The sequence below is a fragment of the Hermetia illucens genome, chromosome 2, assembly GCF_905115235.1.
Source record: "Hermetia illucens chromosome 2, iHerIll2.2.curated.20191125, whole genome shotgun sequence".
Taxonomy (NCBI): Eukaryota; Metazoa; Arthropoda; class Insecta; order Diptera; family Stratiomyidae; genus Hermetia; species Hermetia illucens.
The window spans coordinates 15,290,403-15,305,182 of record NC_051850.1 but is presented as its reverse complement, the minus strand read 5'-3'; the positions used below and the strand labels follow the sequence as shown (position 1 = coordinate 15,305,182).

The 14,780-nt window shown below is 43.8% G+C and overlaps 2 protein-coding genes across 2 annotated transcripts; one reads left to right on the top strand and one right to left on the bottom strand.

Moving 5' to 3' along the window:
- Positions 1-5,688: 5,688 nt before the first annotated feature.
- LOC119647661 (fibrous sheath CABYR-binding protein-like) lies at positions 5,689-6,996 on the bottom strand. The gene is made up of 3 exons (XM_038048732.1): positions 6,811-6,996; positions 6,042-6,576; positions 5,689-5,864 (listed from the first exon to the last, which is right to left on the bottom strand). Exons 1-3 carry the CDS (start codon positions 6,994-6,996, stop codon positions 5,689-5,691), a joined length of 897 nt encoding a protein of 298 aa, XP_037904660.1.
- A 5,684-nt stretch (positions 6,997-12,680) lies between these two features.
- On the top strand, positions 12,681-14,453 carry LOC119647660. Its single transcript, XM_038048731.1, has one exon. The coding sequence runs from the start codon at positions 12,681-12,683 to the stop codon at positions 14,451-14,453; it is 1,773 nt and encodes a 590-aa protein (XP_037904659.1).
- The last annotated feature ends 327 nt before the right edge of the window (positions 14,454-14,780 follow it).

Sequence of the window (14,780 nt, the reverse complement as noted above, 5' to 3'; positions counted from 1 at the left end):
CTATGGTAGGAAAAGAAGACGAGGCAGACCCTGCCTAAGATGGAGCGATGGCGTAGGCCAGGACGCCAGACAGCTTTTAGGGATATCGAATTGGTGGACCTCGGCGCAAAACCGGGATGTCTGCAGTTCCTTATTAAGGCAGGCCTAGACCGGATACCGGTTGTTGCGCCGTTGATGATGTTGAATTGTGGCGATATCCAGAGAAATCGGACGCAAGAAAACGGAACTTTCGGCGGAAAGTGACGACAAGCTTGTAGCTCCGATGAGATATACACTGAATGCAGTATACTTTCCAGTTAGCCGCAAAAGGCGAAAACACGAACGAGTAGCTCAGGCAGTACTGGTTCCTCAATTATGTGTGGGAGAATGCGCCAAGGTTAGGGTCTCTTAACTGGCATCGTTAAAAAAGTGCTTCCTCTGACTTCCAGAAGAAGAGCGGAATAGTGCTGGGGTTCTGGAACAACTTAGTGTGCAGAACAACCTCAACACTTCCACCAGATGTTGCTAGGCACCAAAACAGGAATAAGAGGCGATAGGCCGGGAACTTTTCTCACTTTTGGCGCGGTCCCGAACCCGATGTTAAGGGAGTTCGGGAACAATCGGACTGCCGGATCTACTACGGGCTAGGAACCCTCACGTTACAAGTGTCAGTTTCTATTACCATTGAAGGGGACGTGCAATCCTCAGCATCTTCATCTGAAGCGTAGATGAGGTGACACATTTCCCAAATAAATTTGCAGCATTGCAAAGCGGCGACTGCACTTGTCAGTCATCGGATCAATAACTGTAAGACATTTAAATACCTCACACAAGAACCATGGGTTGTTTGTGGGGTAGTTAGGGGCCTAAGCTTCCAACATGCTGACCTGTTGTATACCAATGGAAGTGATCGACCCTGCTCCTGCATGGAGACTTCCTAGCTAATTTGGTTAATGACTTATGTGACGATGACACAACTTCGGCTAAACTAACCGTAAAAAGTCAACAGGGAGATAAAGAGATACTATGGTGTTCTGCATATTTCCCCTATGACGCACAAGAAGTTCCCAGTAGAACATTAATCAGAGCTATCCAATATGCCAAAAGTAAAGCCACGGGGGTAATAGCAGGATGTAATGTCAACGCTCAATACATATGCTGGGGAAGTTTCAACATCAATGCAAGAGGATCGAGACTACTGGAATATCTAGTAGGAACTGATTTTCAGATCCTTAATTTGGGTAATGAACCAGCTTTCTTCATTGTGGTCAGGCGAGAGGTCATCGACATCACGGTGGCATCTCCTGACATCGCCGTTCTGATCTGAGTGTGGAGAATATGAAACGATATCGCACTCTCGGATCACAGACGCACCGATTTCGTGATGGACATGAATTCACCTCCACCCACTCCGTTCCGGAATCCACGGAAGACAGATTGGGCGACGTATAAAATAGAATTGAGCGCCCAAGTCACGATCCCTGGGAAGCGCATCAAAATCATTGCTGAAATTAAGAAGGCAACCGAGATTATCACAACTAGTATGGGAGAAGCTTTTGAAGAAAGCTGTCTACTCAAAATGCCAAAAAAAGGTAAAACACCATGGTGGAACTTGGATTTGGCAAAACAGAGGGGAACGACAAGGATGCTCCTTATTGATGCTCTGAAGTGTAATTCAGCCGCTAGGTCGAATCGCTATAAAGAGGCACAGAAGGCTCTAAAGAAGGGCATAAGATCGGCTAGCCGATTATCATGAAGACGCTTTTGCGAAGAGATTAACTCTCTTGAGGCAACCTCAAAGCTGAAGTTGATTCTTGTTAAAAAAAAGCAGCCAGAAGCTGAGTTATATACGTTTACAGAGCGGAAGGTACACAGAAAGCGATGAAGAAACGGCAAACCATTTGCTTCAAGTACACTTCCCAGGCAGCATCCAAAATCTAATCTTGGGGCCGACAGATGCATACAGCTCTCAACCGAGACATTGGAATCTGGTATGAAAGTAGTATCACTGGAGCGAATAAAATGGGCATTTAACTCGTTTGATAGATACAAGTCTGCAGTTCCTAATGGCATCATTCCTGCTCTTGTAATAAAGAGAATGGATGCCCTGGGTCTGTACATACGGAATATATATCGTGCCAAACCAGGGAACCCTACCTACACAGATGTAAAAAGCTTTCGCCCGATCAGTCTATCGTCCCTTCATCGAGACGGACTAGAAACACTAGTAGATCGGCTCATTAGGGATACACACATTCCAAAGTGGGCACTTCACCATAGTCAACACTCCTACTAGAAAGGCAAATCCACGGAGACAGCACTCCATGAACTCACGGCAAAAATTGAAAAGACGATGTCTGAAAAAGAATATGCCTTAGGCGCATTTAAGGACATCGAAGGTGCTTTCAGTTATGCCTCATTCGTGGTAATTTGTGACGCGGCCAAACTGCATGGGATCGAACCCCTGTTAATCAATTGGATCCTCCACATGCTAGAGTGGAGAAAAATTCACATAATTGTCGGCTATAAGTTTATTGAAGCAGGATGTCTTAGAGGCTGCCCACAGGAAGGGGTTTTCTCTCAGCGGTTATGGCTCTGGATACCCTGCTGCAGCTCCTGGATGACAAAAATTCTTCGCGCAAGCATTTGCAGATGACCTAGCCGTAATAATTACCGGCAAGTTTGCGGACACAGTATATGACCAGTTGAATGCAACTCTGATGAAATCCTCAGTTGGTACCTCCGCAATAGACCAACGGTGATTGCCAGGAAGACTGGACTACCTACTTTAGCAAGGCGGAAATCCAGCTAGGTCAAACAGTCAAATATTTAGGAGTGCATTTTGACTCCAAATTAACATAGAAGTACCATATTCAGGAACAAATTCAGAAATCTTGCAGATTGCTCTGGTGCTGTAGAAATGCGATAGGTAAGACCTGGGGACTTTCACCAAAACACTAGATGTATACTTCCACAAAAAAACCATTTTGATGTACGCAGGCATCGTCCAGTGGAAGCAGGAAGCTGCTAACGCAGATTCAGAAGTTTAAATATTACTGGAGCAAGCTATCCTAAATCTACCCCCCATTCACTAGGAGGTGAAATGGAAAGCAACCAATGACGCATATAGACTCGATACCATTGGAGCGTGGAAAGGCGGCCAATCATACGGTCATGCGTCTATCTGGAAATTCTTTGACAAACATCAGGTAGTTTTGATGTTTTGATGTCGGCCAATCATATGGTTTCCAGATTCATCTTTGGAAAGAGATACATTGCCGTAATCACCAAAAGAGAAGAATGGTCGATAAATAGGCATGGGTCTTTTCAGATTACCGACTTAATAATCATCACCGACAGGTCAGTCATGGAAGGCCGATGGGGCGCAGGGATGTTCCCGGGGAATCCGTTTATGGAACTGGCCCGACCCCCTCGGAAAAATGATAACCATATTTCAGGCGGAGTTGTATGTCATTTCTTTGGCAGGAGAAGAATGTCTGGGGAAAAAAATGGAGGAGTCGCATCATTCGAATATGTTCCGACATTCGGGGGACATTATCAATCCTAAAAAGCAACGACGTATCAAGCCAGTTGGTGTGAAGTTGTCATCAGGTGCTGCTGAAACTTGGCCAACTGAACGAAGCATTCCTGAGGTAGGGGCAGGGGCATTCAAACATCGCTGGTGATGAGGAGACTGAGAGACTGGCTCGCCGAGGGGCTGGATCCACAATGGTGGAGCCAGAACCAGCTTTTGGAATCCGGCCATCCACTGTCTAGTCTACTCTGAAGGGTGAAATGGCAAGGACTCACGCAGCCAAGTGGAAAAATTTGAACTCTTTCCGGCTGGAGAAAATCCTTGTGAAAGAACTTGGGGTCGCCAGAACGGCGTTTTTGTTGTCCCTTAAGAAGTGGGACATGGGAACCCTAGTAGGGCTTTTAACGAGACACCGCTCCTTAAACTACCATATGGAAAAGGTTGGAGTAGGGGTTTCGGCTATGTGCATTCAATGTAAAGAGGAGGAGGAGACGGCTCTGCACTTTTTATGCAGCTGCCCGGCCTGCTCAGATCTCAGACGAAAACACCTTGGTAAGGGTTTCTCCACTGAAGAATCTGCACACTCTCTGCCTCTGGAGAATTTTCTCAGATTCGCTAAAGCCTGCGAATGCCGTAGGCGGGAAATCATTGAATAGGCAACTTACGAGCATAGTACAATGGGCCTAACAATGGCCTGAGTGCTCGGAGCTGCGGCTCCCCCGAGTTGACTAAACTAAGAAACGGTGGTGGCCCAAGGATAGCAAAGATCCTAGGCAAAAACTTCGATTAGTACCCACAATGGACCATAAAACCTGGGAAATGCCTACTGAACCAATAGTTCTACTACCAAACCCTATCTCCACCTCCACGATCAGACTGTCTCTTTGTGGTAAGCGACGGAAAAACACTTGGAATATCCACCATCCTTTCATCAACTTTAAGGCCGCCTATGATAGCATAGCCAGGGTGAAACTCTAAATGGTCATGAGTGAATTTGATGCCAGTCCTCATGTATTTCTCGGAGACTTGGGTTGTTGGCAAGAAAAATTTCCAAATCTTGGCCGCGCTCGAGAGAAGAATCCTCCGAAGAATTGTTGGCCCCCTACATGAGGATAAACGATTCCGTAGCCTACATAACGACGAAATCTGTAAGCGATATCATAACCGTCAAGTTGTGAATAAAATCTGGCTCAATAGGTTACGTAAACTGACCCGAAAATTCTATACGGGAATATCTATGGCAGAAAAAGAAGACGGAATAGACGCTGCCTGAGATGGAGCGATGGTGAAGGTCAGGATGCTAGACAGCTTTTAAGGATACCAAATTGATTGATCTCGGCGCAAAACTGAAGACTTTTGAGTTCTTTACTAAGGCAGACCAGAGATACTGGAGTGGTGAAAGGACGCTTCCTTTATGAAAACCTACATAGATTTATGTGTTTGTGTATAAGGTCGGAAGCAAATCCTCTCAGCACTTAAACAGTGGTGGCCCATATTTCCCGATTCCCCCGTCTAGTGGAACGCCATAAACTCAAGACACATGTAATGATGGTTTTCAAGAAGTATCCATTTGCATTGACCATTTCCAAGGGCTCCTGGCAAACCTCCAACCGATGCATTTTTTGATCCTCTGTCATTAGACAACTGTCCTAGCTGGGAAGGCATTCTGGAGGACCCGGAGCATGTTTTATTCCATTGTCCTAGATTTGCAGACGAAAGGAGGAGTCTTGATATTGGGAGGAACAGTAGCACCGGAAAAATAGTCGGGGAAGTTCAGGGTGAGAGAGGCAGAAGAGGCGAGAAAGACACGGCAATCGATGGGAGAAGGGAGAGGCTAGAACCATGTCCACCCGCGACGAAATATTGTGTTTTGGTTCCGCAGGGAAGAGGACAGAAGTTAGGGAGTGGTTTAAGTGGGTAAAAATCCCACACGCTAGCACATTTTTATTAATTATTTCCGACGTTACGATCAAAAACAACCTCGCATCCTCAGTTACCTAACAGCTTATATATTAAGGCCACTCGCAATGTCCTAATTCATTATTCCAAAGGAATCCTGCCGGACAATGCAAATGATAGACGAAATCCTATTTACTCTGAACAAATTTCCGACAGTTATTCGGATTCGCAAACCTGACTAAATTGGAGACATGCTGGTGATCACTTGGATTAGGTCAGATATTATAGGACATCTCTCGTTGACTTATGCAATCAGCATTCGTGAATGCATCACAAGCTAACACATCCTGGCTCCAAAACAGTCCACTAGGACATGATGCAAAAATCTCTGTGTTTTCCAAACCTAGTGAGAAACTTGTACAGCCCATGCTGATGAAGCGCTTCTTGTAATCTTGGGAGATTGAGTTGAACTAGGTCAATTGCAGTCTTAGAGGATTTCCCTCAACTCTTGCTCTTCATAGACGAAATTGCGGACTTCCATTTTCGCATCCACAGTATTGAGAAGAATTCTCTCTATCACGGAATTTTACGGAAGGCTTCATGTCCGTTTCAAGAGGGCAGAATCTACTTTGCACAAAGCTCAGAGATATTTGTGGAGCTTCTAGGTAACCGTTTGTTTGATGTGGAGGCCAAGGGGATGTAGAAAAGGTAGAGATGGAAACATCTATTCGTGGATCAATTGTTGAGGTCAAAACCGCAGTTGCTGGTGCATCACTTCCTGGTGCTTTAGTTTCTGGTGCTTCTGTTACTGGTGCCTCTGTTGCAGGTGCCGCAGTTCTTGGTGCTTCAGTTCCTGATACTTCTGTTATTGGATCAATTCCGGATGCTTCAGTTCGAGGTATTTGAGTTTCAGGTGCTTCTGTTTCTGGGGCTTCAATTCCCGGCGCATGAGTTTCTGGTTTATTAGTTATTGGTGTTTCAATTGCTTCAGCAGTTCCGGGCGCATCAACTCCTGGTTCTCCTGTTGGCTCAGTTCCCGGTGCTTCTGATCCTGGTGCTTCAGTTAGGTAGGATGCTGATGGCTCAAGAGAAGAAGTCGGTATTTCACTGGTTAATTGAATCTGAATCAGTTGTGGTTTATTCACCGGGTTCAAGTGTGATATCTATTTCAAGTATCAGTCAGTCGACTGAATTGTAGGATTGTCAGTTGGCTTGTTGAAGTTGTTGATGTAGTTTCAGAACAATTAGCTCTGAATGGCCAGGCATTTCGGAAGAAGAGGTCAAGTGATCTGGGTTACGGTCCTTCACAAGATTGACACATGACAGTGCTGCAGATGAGCCAACTTTGCTTTGGATCCCCTACTTGTACTCCTAACTTTCGTCAGACGATTACCTACGGCGTTCCAATGGAGTCCTGGGGAGCATTGCCTAATAAAGGCATTTCCATTCAAACATTGAAAGTATTTGGTACAACCACTTGGGTATGCAACAAATGAGTCCTTGTTAAGTGCTTGTGAACAATCAGGTGTACAAGTCACTTTATTATCGACTTCTCCGGGTGATACGACGCTATTGCCTTTCATGCCCTCTAATTTGTGAGCGTAATCACACCGCTTTCCCGTTTCAGAAAAGAAACAAGATCTGACATAAGGACGGCCGTAAACACATAGAATGTATTTTGAACAAATCTTCGAAATTCCAATTGTTTCAAAACCAAACATTGGAGATATTGGTGGTGTTGCTGATTCGCTAGGGATTAATTTACATTTAGCTTACGCAGGGAAGTCATACTTGGATGCCTCTATAATAAAATGCAGGCCATCAGGGCACTAGGTTTCATGTTTCCTGCCGAATTGGCACATGAAGAATTTGGAGAAATCACTAGGATGAAGGATGAAAATCGTTTCGAATGGGCTCGCATGGGGGTCGCACTGAATCGGCATGGTCTGTCAAGTGAGTTAGAATTTTAGCCATTCCATCTTTCACAACGGCAGTTGAAGACGTTGTTAAGGTAAACAATCTTGGATAGTTTCAGGTTCACTGAAATTTTGAAGACGACGAACTACTGGCGACTGGTAAATGATGGCATGGACTGAAAGACATGGCGATGAAAAATCGGGTTAGCTGCTTCAGTATGCGACTGAGACAGATCACACAATAATGCCGTGACAGCCGGCGCTTCAACCTTAATAGGAAGCCAATATACTGGTGGTGCCGGGTGATTTGGATACTGAGATTGACTTATCTCTGCGCGCGGAAACTTTGAAAATGTGTAACCGAAGCCGGACCACAGTCGGCTAGGGGAAAAGTAGCAAAACCTCTGAAGCAGCCTTAAGAAGACCATATGAGGAAGCAAATGGTCTTGCTGCAGCCAGTTAGATGTGCTTTAAGATTAAATTGAGCAGGTGGAGCATTGCTTATAAAGTAGAAATGAACGAGCGAGATGTGTCAAAATCACTTCAAGTGATACACTTACGGCTCTGGTTCTTAATAATCATGACTCTCTTTCCGAGGCAGAGCCGATCTCAGTCAACAATATAATATAACGTCTCCTCAATTCTTTGAATTACCCAGGAGGAACGGGACATTTCGGAACACATTGGAAATCATCAATCGTGTGTGCGTCTTTTTGTCTGTCCGTCTGCATGCATATGCATCCACCCAATTTACCCGGAAACAGCTGAACCGATTGTCACGAAATTTAGTGAGAACGTGTGGTCTGTGTGTCCCTTTACATGCGGATGAAGGGGGCGCCCCATTTTGCTGTTTTACGTGAATTCACTGTATGATAAGAGGTAGAGGTTGAGGAAAGACACTGCAATGAACTTGGCTGCAACCCTTCTCATTTCCGATTTTTGGGTCAAGATCTCTTGACATGATCCAAATGAGATGTCCTCCTCTGTCATCTCTCTAATCGTCAAACGACGATTAGGGTACATAAGGGCATTCACTTTGACCACATGAAAGTCGTCAATTGAGCTTTTCCTGAACGAAGGTCATCTTTTGTAGACGTTCTGCTTTCCTTGAACCAAAGTCTTGCTGCTTGAAAAGTTTCCATGAACGATTTGCCCAATTTAACGTTGCCCCTCCTTCACATCCATGACAAAGAAACATTAAATACGAAAAACAGACTTCACTAAAACAGCAATAATAATCGGTTTGTAACAGATTAGAGCAACAAAACAAAATGGAGATTACTCAGAAATGTTCCCCCTAAAAAATGAATTGCCAACCAGCTGTCAACGTTAACGTGAAGGCGAGCAATTTGTAGAGTCCTGGAACATTTTGATCAGACATCGTAGAATACACTTTAGACTGAAAGACCGTTTCATAGTGTCCCAAGGGAAAAGGCCCTTCTCATTTTCATTCGCAATGTAGACCCAGACTCCATAGCCCTGTGTTGTCGTATACCGATGACAAGCAACATCTTCGCCTGACATTTTTCTTTAGGGTCTAAAATTCTAAAAAAAAATAATTATATATGTTATGGCCAGCAGATATCAGGGTAGGGTGAGATCCCCATAGGTTTTCGATTCCCTATGGATCTTCTCCGCCAGAACACTGCATATTGGTCTCGAGTTTTCCAGCCCTGCACAGGCGGGTGAGCCATCTTTTTTTTTGGCTTCGCTAGCTTAGTAACTTTCTAATTTTAGTCTGATTTAAACTAAATTTTGAATATTTGGTGTAAGAATTGAAAGCTCTGAAGTATGGAAAAGGACCCTTTACATTTCCGGACCCCGCGAGGTAGGACCATTTTCAGTTTCATGTCACGAGATTTCTGGAAAGGACCCTTATCGAAAAAACATTTTGAAATTATTTCCTGCTGAGCAAAGCAATAAGACAGGAAGGCATATAGGACATGGGCGGATAGGTAGTGATTAATGTTTAATTTATATGTGTATAATGTTGAATACATGCTTTCCTTCCGACATTAAAAGTGCATTAGTTTGGGGTTCCACCTGCTTCATTAAATCAAAAGATGAAATATTCATTTGCAGATAGGAAACACTAATCAGCTAATTTGACATTTCCTTAAAGGAATCAATCAAACTAAAACAATAAATTGCCAACCAAATTAAGGTTAAAGGTACACTACGCAAAAGTCCTTTAGTCGCATAGCGCATTAGAACCTTCACTAACTGATTTAGAAAGTTTCCAGGACTTTCTGGACGAATTTGATTCAAAACTCGGTAAGACGAAGTGGATTTACGTGGGATGAAATATGATGAACGTTTTCTGTAATCCGTGTAGTTATGTCATAAATGATGTTTTGTGTCCAACTTTTTCGATTTCTGGGGTCTTTCAATTCGGATAGGTTGCCTCTTGTCTATCGTGTCAATTTCTAAATCTAGGCAATTTTAGCAGAGGATGGTGGTTCGACTCTCGCTGGTGGCTCCAGTTATCGTGCCTAAATGTCAGAAACAAATCGAGGGTTTTTATATACTTGAAAGCTCAGATCCAATTGGATTGTCGCAAGAACAATTATATAAATCAGCTCCGCACTTTTGCAAGCTCTCTGAGAGCCCTGAAAAGAGAACGAACGGCATTCAGGTTTTGGCAAAATAGACTGTTTGGACTCGTGATAGTCCACCTAAGCTTCTATTCAATATGACATCCAGGACTGTATACGGAGTGGGCTGGAGGTTCGACTAAGTACGACCAATCCTGTCAAAACTACTTCAGAAAAGCTGTTAAATTTAAGCCAGTATAAAACGAAGGTCGAGTCTCCTAAGCTAGGTTGCCCCCGGAATGACTCATATATCACAAACATCCTGATATATAGTCATGACACTAAAATCATTTTAAGCCCCTTGGGTAAGTCTCACGGGGCTGCTGTCGCCACTGAACTAGGACTACTTGGACCCTGTTGATCCTGCATTGTCAAGGGAAGAAACAAACGGATTTTGGAAATGGCGACGAGAACTAGGCTCGTGGTTTTAAACACAGGGTCCATGTCAATGCCCCGGCGCCCAGACTACGAAGGAAGCTTACATAATTTTTGCGTCGGAATCTCCGGTATACCCAAAAGACGGTCGGCGAGCTCTAGAAAACTTCTTGGCAAGTGACCAGTACAGTACATCACATTTGAAGTGGTTGACACTATTTGTCGACTTAGACAAGCTCGACGCTCTTCCAAACTTGGGGGGTAAACATCAGATTTTGATAGACCAGTAGCTTACTTATTTACTCCCTTCATCAGTACAAATCTACAACAGTAGCTTTTTACTTGAAGGGAGTAAGTTGCTCCCGAAATATATATACATAATAATATAAAATTGTGGTATGGAGTAAGCTACTGGTCTATCAATTTTAGACTTAGCTACAAATAGAAGACAATATCTAACCTCTTAAACATCAGATGATTCTTCGAACTTCTGGGAACAGAAAGAGTCACTGACACTGTAGAAACTTCCGTGATGAACCGGAATAGCCTTGAGCTGTGAGAAGGCTACTAGATAATAATGAACAATGGAAATTGCTGGCTCACGGAAGGATTCTCATGAGCTCTGCCGTTCGGAACAACGTTTACACCCCCGCGAGGAGGCATGTGCCACAAAGAAAAGTACAGATCAACCAAAAGAAGATCTAAAACCTAATCAACGAGGTGAATGGATAAACCATGCATACTAAGTAGCGACCAGTTGGACCGTATTGTGCGGGAATTATTCACCAGACATGCTATACGTATTTATGGCAGTAGAGGGAAGGGCGTCGTGGACTATCCCCCTTTCACCATGAAAGAGCTCGAAGAGGCATCTCTGACCATGAAAAATAAGAAGGTGCTGGGTGCTGATGATATCAGGACGGAAGTTTTTAACCTGTTGTTCCACCAACGGGCAGACTTGCTGCTGGGGGTGCTCAAGGTTTCACTGAAATCGAAAATTTTTCCATGTCGTTGGAAGCTGGTGCTCTGAGGTGGAGGGGAGGGCGACGGAAAAACAACGGTGTCAGCCAAACCGAAAACCAGGCAATCCAGGCGAACCTCCTGGAGATGACACTTTGACTGGTTGGTTGTGATGCAGTAGACGAAAGTTTAAAGACTGATATGGGGGATCAGACGCGAGTCTGCAGGAGGTTCATCTGAAATGGCTTCGGCCACGAAATCTTACCAAGGGTATGCTGGTACCATGAGAGTCGGGATAGCCCTCGGAATTCACATGCCTCAAGAGAGTTCCTGGTCCGTGTTCCTTCAGGCCGGTAATTTGCGATTGGCTCCCTAATGGGAGTTTCATGAGGGTTGTGGTTGTGTCCAACAGACAAGTGAGTTTATAGCTTCAAATGTAGAGTTGCGTTTCAAAATCGGGTGCCGTACTCCTTAGTCCGGTAGAGATTTAGTCTTGTATCCACCAGTGTGAGTAATGGCTCAGCACCCAATACAGACTGATACCGTTGTCCTTGTTACAGCAGGGATCTGATTGTGGGCACAAAATCCATCCGTGTCTTAACAAGACAGCCCAGGCAACGGGTAGGCATATTATAATAAATTCAAAGACGTAATTGTCTCCGGAAGGAAGCGAGGATAGCCTCAATCAGTAAACGGAAAGGAAACCCTGGACCCCCGTCTGCATGTCCGCCGCGATGTATGCTTAACATGCCCGGGAAAGTGCTCAGAAAGCTCATCAGGAGTGGACATGGTGCAGCGATCTGCGCTTCCACGGACTTATAACCAAAGCAGTCCGTGTTGGGAGCAGGGAGATCCACGGTGGATGCTGTTATGGAGATCGTGGATGTTCATCCAGCCGCGGCACACAGTCGCCGATCCAAAGGGAAATTGCTCCTCATGACGCTTGATGTGAGAAGTAATTTCGAGCTAACTCTTGCGCAAATTGAAGGATTACCTGAGAGACGACTCCCTATTCTTTGAGACGTTTGCGGACCAGAGGAGAATGGAGGTCACTTCGGGAGTAGCAAAGGAATCCATTTTAAGGCCGTGTCTCTCGAACGGTTCTTACGACAGTCTGGTGAGACTCGCACCTGGATGGTTATGCGGACGACGTTCTCACACTTGTTACCGGACGAACTGTTGAACATTCATTGACGATATTGTGGCTTATTCAAATTGGATTACCTGGAACATTGCTTTCAACCTATTTTCATTAAATATCGTTCAGTCTGTCACATATCGGACGAAAATAAAATATTTTTTTTATATTTTCAGGATTTTATTGCAGGTTGCCGTTGTTTCTCACTGAAAGGAATAGTGATTTGATGACGGCCATCTCGAATGAACATCGAATTGGGTTCGTCTCATTGACAACGTTATACTATGAGGTTCGCCGTGTTATTGATGATAAGTTGGGTTTCTGTGATATCAATTGGAACTTCTGGTTCGCCGGATAGCTTTCTTAAGATTCTATCAGAAGTAAGGGACCAGTTTCAGTTGGATTTGTTTATTACGCTCGGCACACAAAATTCTCCAACGTCCAATGGACTACTTAAGGCATTCAATGAAAATTTGTCAGTCCAAATCATGCATTACTCAAACTTATGGCATCCAACTAAACAGATTAGCCCATATAACCATGGTAAAGTTGTATTAGAAAAATTTAAGCGAAATTTCTTGTTGATAGCAATAATTGATGGAGTAGCAGCAAGGGATGCCCTTTCGAAGCAGATTTTCGCATTAACGTATCGCAATCCAATGGCTAAGGTCATATTTTTTCTGGCCGAAAATCTAACACTGACCCAAACTGATGTGCAAGGGCTCATCCGCAGATGTTTCGATCAGGACTTGATAGATGTCGTGTTTGTTCAAAATCAAAAACCACTGGAGATGTTTACATACCACCCCTTCAATGACCTCCAGATTGTTAAATTGACAAAAGTCTCAGACTTTTTTGCAAACCGTTTCAAGAACCTCAACAGTTACCCTCTCACAGTTCTCACATACAATAGCCCACCGAGAGTAATGGAGTCCGATAAGAGAGAACAAATTATTGGATACGCTGGACATTTGATAACATCCTACATTGAAAAACGTAATGCAAGTGTTAAACTTTTACCTAGAACAGAAGGAAAGTCATTTTATTTGGAGGCTATAGAGAATTTCGTTGTAAGAAACTTGGACATGCTTTGGGGAGTTCTACCGTTGATACATTTTAACATCGGAGAGTTGTCCTACCCTATTTTGTATGAGAAATACTGCGTAATGGTTCCAGTACCCAGAGTAATCCCTGTTTATCGAAATTTCCTGCAACCATTTGAGCAGGACGTCTGGGTGGCAGTTATTTGTGGAACATTTTATATGACCATCGTGTGCTTCATTGTTGATGCCATCCTGAATAAGAGGAAAGATTTATCCGCGGCGCTTACCACATCTATTTGCTTTATCATCTGCAGGGGTGAGATTGGTATTTTTTCGAATCTAAACCGCAGACTCTTTGTCATCTATCTCTTCCTTTTTTTGTTGGGATTCATGCTGTCAAATTTTTATTGCGCTCTACTTACAACATTTTTAACCAGCCCATCACACGAACGGGAACTTAAAACGCTCACCGACATTGCTGTCGCAGGCTTGAAAATCGTAGGGGATGAAGTAGAATTGCGATACATTGCCGACCGAGATGTCTACAAAAAATACCACCCGCTTCTGGGGAAACTTTCGTCCAAAGAAAGTATGAAAATCAAAAGTGATTTAAACAACACAAATCCGTCCTTCGTTGCTACTGACGGTTTCGAATTTTTAGATGAGGTCCAAAGATATCAGAACGACATTAAATTCAAAATTACAGATATCTGCCCTTTGGACTTGTATTTATCTGTTGTTTTTAAGGATGAATCTATCTTTATTGAGGACTTTAATAGCCACAACCTGCTGATACAACAATCTGGACTATTGAACTACTGGAAAAGAAATGCATTCTTTGAAGCGTTACAATCAGGATATCTACAACTGAAAAGGGGTAACCCGGAATCTGGGCCGATACAACTAACACTGATACATTTACAAATTGCTTTTTATGTATTGATGTTTGGACTAATTATCTCAACCTCAGCTTTTCTTGCTGAAAAGTTATATTATTATTATCTACATGGTTAGACTAGAATATAAATAAACAGATATGAAGCTCTTTGAAGACTACTAGTGTTCGTGTTTGAATCAATTATCCCCATCCCAATTCCGTGAGGCTACACACAATAGAGTTTTTTTTTTGGGGTAGGGTAGGTGAATGCATTTCTGCACACAGTGTTGGACTCCCCCTCCCCATCGTCAGAGAGCTAGCCTGGAACCGTTTGTCACATTACTAGTCCCTGAGCTCTCCCGCCTTGCGGAGCCTTCAACTCAGGGAATTCCTTTCACTAACGGGAGGGGAGAGGAGGAAGGGAACTGTCAGTTCAAGAAACCCCTTGCCACCCGGGTCCACCA